At 42.7% G+C, this 10,630-nt stretch overlaps 1 protein-coding gene across 1 annotated transcript; it reads right to left on the reverse strand.

The window, feature by feature from the left end:
- Positions 1–513: 513 nt before the first annotated feature.
- Positions 514–10,143, reverse strand: TRAPPC1 (trafficking protein particle complex subunit 1). Its single transcript, XM_069218635.1, has 5 exons — positions 10,044–10,143; positions 4,481–4,579; positions 2,444–2,514; positions 1,020–1,158; positions 514–925 (listed from the first exon to the last, which is right to left on the reverse strand). Exons 2-5 carry the CDS (start codon positions 4,577–4,579, stop codon positions 797–799), a joined length of 438 nt encoding a protein of 145 aa, XP_069074736.1. The 5' UTR covers positions 10,044–10,143; the 3' UTR covers positions 514–796.
- Between the last annotated feature and the right edge of the window lie 487 nt (positions 10,144–10,630).

The following is a 10,630-nucleotide window of genomic DNA, read 5'->3' on the forward strand; positions in this document are numbered from 1 at the left end:
ACTTGCTCAAGGCAGTTGGGAGTTAAAACGTATACTTTTCATTCCAAAATTAAAGGTCTGTTTCTGTCTACATACTGGTGCTCACAAAACATAAATGAGAAACAGTAAGAGAGAAAGAACTTAAGGGCGAGTGCTTCTAAAGGTAACTGGCAACCCTACCACAACTGCCCAACAAGGTGTATACAGTGGTATCAAGGATTCCCTGTGTTTTTAAGGAAAAAAGTACGCTGGAAGGGATTATGCTGAATTCACTCAAAACTGTTATACTTTCAGAATGCAAACATGTCATCCCACAGTATGTGCTCAGTGGCTTACATTTCTGGTGGGACCCAGTATTCAATTGTCAAGTCTGGCAGAGGCACACATAAGTGCATTGTTCTGCGATATTGTTCTCTCAACAAAAGGGCCAGAAATTCAGTAGTTTAACTAATGACACCAATCAAAAGATTCAGCCAAAAGGGTGATTCTGTTGATGTTCAAGCTCCCGGGTAACTAACCACACACTTGAGAAAGCACTTTTCACAAATTGTATTCTAATACATTACAATAATAGGTACACACTTGGAGAACTCTAAGAAACAGAACCTGGACACCCTATGTACAGCAGTCTTTGTGGTGGCAACAATGTGGTCTGGAAGACCACGCTATGGGCAAGAGTCCCATCAAAATGCCCATCCATGGAAGGGATTGAGGCCCATTTACCCGGACAATTCGTTTGCCACTCCAATATTGTTGCTCTGGTTTAAAAATCAGTTAGAAATCAATCTCAATGGCCCCTTCATCCACATGCCTTGTTTTACCCCGCCCTCGCAGAGAAGAATGGCAGTCCACGTATGTAGTTGTCAAGCTTTGTACGAAAGAGTTCACTTTGGATGGGGTCAGACAGGCTACAGAGGGGGTTCTTCACCACATACTCCACATAGATCTGAAAGAAGAACAGGAAACAATATCACATGAGTGAGAATGGGGCTCAAGGTGTGATGTCCGAGAATGTGAGTGCTTGTGTGTAAATTCCTTACACTGCTGTAGATTTGGTGCAGAATCTCACGGGCATTGATCACACTCAGGTCTGTGTTCATTACAATTTTTAGTCCAGTTGGTGTCTCATAATAATGTAGTTTGTATTTGCTTGTCTGGAAAGCCAGAAACCCATCCTTCCTGAGGATTAAGCTTGTTAAGGACGAAAAGAAACAAACAGCATCCATCCTTTTTAAGTTATGTAACCAAGAAGACAGAAGAAGCCTGATTAGAAGCATGGTTGAAGTGCATAAAAAAGCCTGAGAAGTATGGTCATGAGGGAAATAAGGGTCTGGTGAAGTGGACTCAGACAAATGGTTAGAAAGAACACAATAATTTGTAACTATTCTGTTGGCTTGTCACCTGATAAATAAATACAAAATGTAACACACACATCTTAAATGAAAAATAATTGCAAGTTAATATGATCAGTAGGGAATGCACCCTACTACCTAATAAAAGCTCAAATGGTTAATACAATCACTGTAGATGTCTATGTGTATAATAAGACAGTCGCAGAACTGAATCCTGGTTTGCACAGTGGGGTTGACGTATTTATAGTGCTAGGAGGTACCAGGCTGCAACTAAATGAACTGAAAATATGCAATTTATTTTACAACTGTATTACACACAACAGACAATGGAATGTAGAAAACTGTGCAGAGATTTGGGATTTGTTTTGGGATTTGATTGGAGGCATAATTGCACTGCGAATCTTGGCTTTTTAACTCCGAGCATGGACGCCTCTTCAGACGTTTTGGGTCAGAGGTCAACCAGCATACTTTTTTCAAATTATATCACAAAGTTGTCCTCTTGTCCCACCTGTAGCTAAACAGCAATCTCTGCCTCTTTGAGCTCTCCATTTATTTTCTTGTCTCTTGCCTTCATGAAACCAGAGAGCAGGGGTAGAAGGATGAACTCTAAAGGTACCAAACATCAGAAAAGGTGTAGCAGATACTACCTGACATCCATGATTGAGCAAATGACAGATATTAATCATTTCACCTGTAATTGCTTGTTGGGCTCTGTGTGTTGGCATATTGACAGAAATATTTTAGCTTCTGGACTGAGATAATAACACTATCACACATCCAACAGAAGGGCTTGAGTTACTTGAAGAGTGATTGGGCCAATTACACTTAAAAATAAGGTAACAGGTATTGATAATGTTAAGGCTATGTAAAAAAATTGCTAACGTCTGAGCTTTGGCAGATTGTTACCAGGATACCAAACTTGCCATCTAATTTTTTGCGCAACACAGAGGTCATGATGGTAAATCTCCCCTATTGATCAAGCATCCCTCTGTTTTAAATAGCCAAGTCCATACAGTGGTCTTTATTGATCATGGCTCCTATTTGTTCCATCCGTACAAACGTTTCCCTGTCCTCTTAATTCTGCTACGTTACTTCACAGATACAAAGGATACATGTCGACAGGAGACATCTTACTGACAAAAGACCGGATGGAGAAGAGCATACCATACATCAGCTTGTACTCCTGCCCAGGACAGAAAAAAAGATAAATGTGAGAAGAGAGCATGCACAGAAAAATAATCAATAAAGCACTCAACAGATGTAGCAAAATCAGTAGAGAAGTTGCATGGGCAATTCAGATCTCTTATCTCCTTCACAGCCACAGGAAATTGACCCTGCTGCTTTCCATCAAACCACTAAACATAATATATAGTAGGTTAAAATGCAAATAAAAGGCCAGGGGAGACAAAAAGGCCCCCTTATAGAGGCCTGCCTTTTTTTCAACCTATCAGGTTGGTAATCAAACAAAATTTACTAAACTGAAAAATATACTTCACCCTAAGGTACCTCTGTCATGGGGAGCCATAGTCTCAGAAACTACAAACAGTGCTCATACATCTCCGCTCACATAAATGCATTTTCCAATGCTCTGTAACATTTATATTTCAGATTGTACAATACAATATTACTATTTTAAATACACAGTACAAAATTCATTACTTATAAATAAAAGTATATTATCCAATTGTCAATAAATAATATAAAATACTTTTGTCTCAAACATGACTTTTCCATGCGTTAAATCACCTTCACATTGAAAAGCCTCTTTTTCAATGGTCAGCGAACACGTTTTGCAGTATTGCTAAATGTTTTATCTGTGATGGTTTTTATGATGTTCTATTGTTTTGATTTTCAACTTATATAGACATGCGCTGATAAATACTGTATAGAGGCTTCAAAGGTGCAACTTTGATACCGTAAAAACTTGTATTCTGAAATATAAATGTTGTATTGTATATTTTTTTAAATAAAAACTACAGATCACTGGAAAGTATTTATTTGACCTATGTTTTTGAGCACTGTAGATATTCTCAGATTCGAAGGCTCCCTACTATACAGGTACCTTAGGGTCAAGTGCATTTTACCAAGGATTGTAGAAAGTGCCTGCGGTTCATATTAGGAGGAACCTATAAGCAGTGAACTTGATCTGTCACTCTTCCTCAGTAGGGGACTACAGGCAAACTCTCCCTGTGAACATTCGCTTCATTACAATGCAGCCCCATCTGGTGCCTTAACCTTGCCCTTAGTCTCGGTTCCAATGCTATCACTCCTGATGTACTTTGAGCCAAATTCCAGGCAGCAGAAAATCTTTTGTGACTTGGTCTCTCCATTTAACCTATCAATGACAGCACACTATCTACCATGCAAACTGAATCTCTCACAATCTGTAAACAGCTCCCCAATGAAGTCCTCATAGTTGTACTAATCACTGAGATCTCAATCACTCTTCTCCTGCCAAATCTGTGCCCAGACAGTGACCTTTGCCTATAGAGGGGTGAATAGTAACTGTCCCTCTTGTCCTGCTTCTTCAGTCTTCCACAATAAAGGTTGGTAGGGTACTCATCTTCTACCGTGATTTGAGTATTGATGTCCCGTTCTTAGCCATCTTAGGGTGGCAGTTAATCCACTCCCCTATCCATCTAACACAATAACCTTATCCTTACCCATCAATGAGACCTGTCCTCTCCAACCAAACTTTATTCAAGACACCTCACTGCTACTTATTTGTTAAGGGTGTGTGTTCCTTATGGCCTTGGCAAATCTAGGCCAAAATCTCTCCAAAATTCTAGGGTAGAATAGGGTCCTTACTCTATTGACTATCGTCTGACAGTTAGCTTATTCTTCCCATCTACTTTAACATTATTTTACTCTGCAGCACTTGCATAGTCAATTTTCGCTCTTAAAGGTCATTACCTGCGAAGGACTCTCCAGTCAGTTCTGAGGGAAAACTGGTGGATTCCTCATTGACCTGCACATTCCCCTACCTTCTGCAGAAGCTGTCATCACCTCCTTTTAGGATGGCTTGGTAAGTTCAGCACACTTGCACATCATTCATGACCTAGACATAGCCCTCACTTCCGCACACTCCGCTTGGCCGCCTCTACCTACGGTTCCTCAAGCCTGCTCTTCTTCCAGGCCAGCTCATTTACCTCATCTTTAGAGATCCCAGCTTGCTTCTTGCGGTTCCACTCGCTGTAGTGCAGACAGATACCATTTCGGTCAAAGATGTACAGATTGTGCACAGTCATCTAGAATGAAAACAAGAAGGTTTAAAGAGCAGGAAAGTGAAGGAGTCCCTACCCTCATCCCACGAACATCTCCTTTACACCCACACTTCTGATTGAGCCTCTTCCATGCAGGACTCACCTCCCATAGATGTTATCTGTGCAACCCTATAGTCACTGAACTACCACCAGAAACCACAGTATCCCCTGATGGAGGGCCATGCACATGGAGGTCTTTGCAGCACTGGAGTTTTCCACGCTCCTAAGGTTTATTCAGTGAGAATCTCCCAGACTCTGCAGACTCAACTCACTTAGCTGCCTCTTGGCCCCAGTTTCTAATACTGAACTTCTCACCTAATCCTATAGTTTCCGCTAGCTCCTCCAATGACATCTAGTAGACCCACTGAACTTCTAACATACCCCAGCTTCCCAAATGACCCATTAAATCACCATCCCTCCAATTCTTCTCGACAATAGAACAAGCCTCCCCCATCGAGCTTTTCTTGGAGCCACAGCCACTCCATTGGGTCGTCAATTGAGTCTCAAGCTAGCAGTCTCTCATCCCACAGAGCCTCTCTTGAAACAACCCCCACCACCATCACCCCAATATGAGACCTTCTTAGGCTACGAAGTTACTTAAAAGTAATGAAGGTTATGGATTGTGCCATAATGAGAGCAATGCAGCACCAGGTTTTCTTGATGCTCCCACACATAGGGTTGAAGGCAAATATTTGAATGCAGTGGGACAAACTAAAACATGAACTACTGAGGCATGTTTGGTAAGTAATTAGAAAACCCATTAACATATGATTTTGGAGAAACAGGAGCACGTGCAAACTGACAGAAACAAAGGAAAAAGTAAATCTTATACTAAGCAGACCTGCAGCACCTCAAAAATGACTGAGAAATGCATATCGCTTAACAAAATTCCAGAGGTCGATCGAACACTGGAACACTTGAGAGACACAGTTATGTACCTAGAGGAGGTCTCAGCAACACTAAAGGTAGAATAGGGTGGAGGTGAGCAGCCACTAGACACGCATGCCCAAAGATGATAATCCCCAGTACTGGCCCCTACGCATCCATAATGGGAAAAAAAGCATACTTTAGGAGTGTCAATGTTATCCTGTGAAAATCTCATTATGTGTAGTTTTGCCACTCGATGACCAAGTGCGACAGTCACTGGCAAAGCAAATAAGTCTGCTTGAAGAAACCAATGCACACAAACATAGGTAGACACTGATTAAAGACAGACTTACCAACCGGAGGGTTTGTATTATTTGTTGCACAGAGGATTCATGATGATTAAAAAGCACAAGCAAAATCAAGGGTATGGACCTGTTTGCCAGTAAAAATATGCAACCGAACTAGATTTTGCATTGCAATATAACCTATTTGTATTTCACATAAAAATCAATCTGTGATCATAACACATTCATTTTGGGAGGGACGGCACAGGTTAGGCAGAAAAGATCATGATTCGAGTTGCACACAATCTCAGTGTGGAGCAGTGGTCTTCAAACTTTTTAATGCTGCTATTCCCCCTCCCCCCCACCCTCCCCCTGTAGGAAAAAAATAAATCATCGTGCCTCTATCCTAATTATTCAGACATTTTATTAAATTGGCAACATTTAAGTAGGTCTAGACATTTAAAAACTGTAATTAAGTTCTGTTTTAAAAATGCAATCAAATACATGATGCCAAAAATACTGTTCTGGTTAGGCAGGCCTTATTAACATATAACAGTGTCCACAGTGTGATTATTAGAAGTGGGGGTCAGGTTGGGGTTTTGAAGAGTATTTGGAGTCCCTTCTCTTTTGACACATACTCCCAGCTTGGAAATAAATGACAAAACATGTTAGTGATGGGCCATTAGAGAGAAGTTTACTGCTGCTCATTTTTTTCAGCTTAAAGGAAAGCCTTGTTATCAGTGTACTGCTTCTTCCAGCCAGAGACAGGTGCCCCACTGGGATCACTTGAGGCCAACCTAGTGGGGGGGGGCACCCTCCCAGTTTGAAGAGCCCTGGTGTAGAGTGAAGAAACAGAGGGAAGGAAGGGACAAAAGAGGGGGAGAGTTGGTGGGACAGAGGACAAAAAGAAAGAAAAGGGAGGGAATGTAAGGGTGAGAAAAAGGACAAGCAGAGGGGAGTGAGGGAGAAAAAGTGCAAAAAAGGTTTGAAAGCACAAAAACTAAGTTGTAGAGAAAGAGAGTAAAGGGAGTTAGAGAGAATGCACAACAAACAGTGAAAGAGAGGAGGTGGGAGATTGATAGAAGGAGAGAGAAGACAGGAGGGACAGAGTGATGATCATAGTATCCTGACGATCCCCACCTACTCTTTTTAAGCACCTCTTCACACAGCTGTCAAGTTTCCCAGTTTCAAGCATGAGTATGTCTTACACCACTTTTGTCATGGCTGCTTAAAGGTGTAATTGGGATAGTATCCCACATACAAGAGCATCGATACATAACACCCTGAGCCAGCTTCAAACTTCAGCACTAACAAGTACACACCATCTGCATGTAACCACCCCTCCCTCCCTGTTGTAGTGTCACATCATTTTGAAGGGGCCAATAAAATGAGCACATATTGTCATATGTATCTGTTAAGCGCACTCAGAAAGTGAGAATTTGATGTAGGGCAATACAGACAGGAGTATATAGGTCAGCATTCTTGCATGTCACTCACCGAGCTATTTTTTTTGTATCTGTGTATTTATATTTTTGATGGTAACTGAACAAGAAAAGAGAACACAGGAGGAATCAGTTTCAAGGTCATATGACTAGCAGTTCATGGTTATTTATGCCGTAGTGGTTGGTGAAATTTAAAAGGAGTGGGCGTAATCTTTAACTCAAATTCCAGCGACTAAGCCTGACTTCTCAGCGAGTTCTAGGGTGGAGGGGATGTGGGGACTCACGCAGTCCTACTCTGACTCTTCGCTCTGTCTTATTCTCACTCGGAGACACTCAGGCTCACTTATTCTCAGTTAGTCTACAGCAGCCTCACTCAATTTTATTCTTTCTTATTCTCACTCCGTTTCACTCTGACTTACCTATCACTCAACCTCACTAGGACTCCCCTGGTCTCAATCGTTTCTACTTAATGCCACTCATTCTGAATCACTTTGTCTCACTCATTCTCACTTAGTCTGTTTTATTCAATCTCACGACTCAACTAGTCTCTGTCATTCTCACTCATTCCTACTTAGTCCCACTCATTCATACTCACTGACAAAATGAGGCCCATTGCTTTCACTCTATCCCACCCATTCTAACTCACTCAGACTATGACTCACTCAGTTTTACACAATAACACTCACTGTCATTCTCCCTTACAATAACACTCATTGCCATTTCTCTCTCACAGTCACACTCACTGCCATTCTCCCTCACAGTTACACTCACTGTCATTCTATCAGTTACACTCACTGTCATTCTGCCTATCATTCATTCACATTCATACTCACTCTTCCAATCACTCATTGTCACTCACTGCTTCCTCATCAGATTCTCTCACACAAATACACCCCACATGATCTCTCCCACAGACACACTCTTATCTATAAACATACACACTTACCCTTATGCACAACACATAACATTTAAAAGCTGTAAACGTTTATTCATTTATTTTTTGTTTGTTTTACTTACCTTGATGAATGCCCTTTTTTGACTCTTGGGGCATGAAACTCAAACGTCAAACCTGCTAATCGCAGATTTGAGGGGTTAGTATCTGCTCTTGCAACCCACCCTTTCCCCACTCTGTGACAAGGTGGGCAAGGGTGGGGAGACAGGCTAACTAGTGTGTAGCAAAATGCACTGCAGGGCTTAAGCCTCTAAGTCGGTCTTTAGCTGTGACGTTTAGCATGTCCCAAATGGGGGAGGCACAGAGGTGTGCCAGGACCCCAAGCAAAGGATGGGATTTCATCAGCCCTGGTAATCTCTCTCGCTGAAGGCTGTTGCTGGACCCAAAGAAGGTCGCCATTTTATTAAACCAAGAGTGAATAACAGAGTATTACTCACTCTTGGTATAATAAAAACAAATGGGTTAGAAACAAGGGGTAGGGGGCATAGCCCTGAGCCCACTCGTCACTGCATTTATGGCCCTGGTCCTGGAAAGAAAACCGATTACTTCTGCTGGCACACTTGCCCAGGCATGTTAACCTCATTGTGCCACACTTACTAAAGATTCTTTTGCACAACCTCTCTTTTTCTTAATAAAGATCTCGCATCATCCCTGCTCCAATGCCAACCCCTTTCTCCTAAGATTCTCTCAAACATCCAATCTCACTGGACCACAGTCTCTACCAGACAACTGAGCCATCCTCATTATCCACTCATCCCAAATCCATTCTACTACTATGATCTCCAAAATAACCCTGCCTAAGCTCTTCCTTCCTCTACCACTCATGGCTAACCCCAAACCTCAGTTTACTACTATGATCTCCCAAACAACCATACTATGTTCTCCCTCACTTATCTCACCTTTGACTCATACAAAACCTGTCTACTACTATGATCTCTTTAACCTCTTTCTACAGACTCTCCCCTCCTCCATCTATCCTTTACTCACTCCAAGCCTCATCCTATTACGATACACTCCCTATTAACACCTCTGGTTTCTTCGCTCCTCTACCCCTCCATTGTTCTATTCAAACCTACTAACAAACTCACATATCCTTCTACTCCTTCTACTCAAATCAACACTGTACTCATATTTTCCTATCCTAATTCACCACTAATACTTTTGGGTTCCAGAGCAGCGTGCCACTCGCCGAAAAGCACTTAGACGCGCCGTCAGAGGTAGTAAGTGCTACATAAATTGAAATGCAACTATACATATCTCAGGACTCCCTCCTACCCCAATTCACTTCTAAAAGGACAGTCAGCCCCCTCCACAAACTCTCTTAGACCCTCAACATACATTATTTACCACTCATCACACAATCTCAGCCCCATCTCAAGAGCCTTTCTTACAGAGACGTTTTAAGGCACGGGCAAAGGGGCAACTGCCCATGGCGCCCACCTACCAAGAGAGCCCTGAGAAACTGAAAAGTTTCTCTTCCTCACGTGTGTATATTTGAAACACAAACTTTTTACATATAAATTAATATTATTTGGCAACACAGGTCTTAGACTGGAAGAAAAAAAGGTAACGAAATGTAAAGCTGTTCTAACCTGGGGCCTCCCAAAAATGTCTTGCCCAGGACCCCCACAATCCTTCACATGACACTGTCTTCTTAAACGTGCAACCACCCCAACTCTCAAACGTCTCCCCCAGCACCCTCTTTCACGCCCTTAGCATCCCCATAGGAGCCTCCAGCACCCCAGACCCTAGGCCTTTCCTACTGATCGACTCTCAGATACTAGAACCTCCACCACTGAGCTTCTATCACAACCCCCATTTCCACCCGCAAAGATTCCAACAACGGACGCCCGTACACCTTCACCCATTAACCCAGCCCCTGCCCACCGCTCCCCACAGCTCACCCTGCAGGGCCGAGACCACAACACTGGCTACTTCCTATTAGAGAAAAGCTCCTTAGCCTCGGCACAGACGCAATATCACGTGACAAGCACGTCACGTCCAGGTAGCGTCAGGACGCACTTGGCCAAACGTGCGTGGGGGGGAGGAGACTAGCGTCTGACTGGAGCTAGAGCCGTGGGGGAGAGCGGGTGTCTGTGAAATGTGGCGGTTTAGGCTGTTTGTCAAGCGGGGCTCATGCTAAATGTTTTTTTTCTGTGGCGTTTCAAATCCTAAATTCAGCCACAATCTTGGTGTGTTTTAGCTAACCTCACTAGGGGCCGTGCGGCAGGCATGTGTATAAATGCCCCCTTCCGCCCCAGCGCACTTAAGAAAATTCCCTGTGGTGAAAATATCCTTATTCCTTTCCAATCGGCGGTCACAAGTTTAGTGTTGAAATTGATGCTAACGGCACGCAGCTTCACACCAGACGCTGCTAAATAGTAACTGCATTCATATAGCGCTTGCTACCCCTGACGAGGCGGTGAAGCACTTTGCACCGGACAGCACGTTTCTTTGTGATCAAAAGACCGTTTTTTGTGTTTGTTTTTTT

The sequence above is a fragment of the Pleurodeles waltl genome, chromosome 12 (genome assembly GCF_031143425.1).
Source record: "Pleurodeles waltl isolate 20211129_DDA chromosome 12, aPleWal1.hap1.20221129, whole genome shotgun sequence".
In the NCBI taxonomy this organism is placed as follows: Eukaryota; Metazoa; Chordata; class Amphibia; order Caudata; family Salamandridae; genus Pleurodeles; species Pleurodeles waltl.

Coding starts and splice junctions, on each gene's coding strand:
- TRAPPC1 (XM_069218635.1), bottom strand. CDS start 4,579: ATGACTGTGCACAATCTGTACATCTTTGACCGAAATGGTATCTGTCTG. Junction 2,515..4,480: donor CTGGGATCTCTAAAGATGAG/GTAAATGAGCTG, acceptor TGTCCTGGGCAG/GAGTACAAGCTGATGTATGG. Junction 926..1,019: donor TGCACCAAATCTACAGCAGT/GTAAGGAATTTA, acceptor TTCTTCTTTCAG/ATCTATGTGGAGTATGTGGT.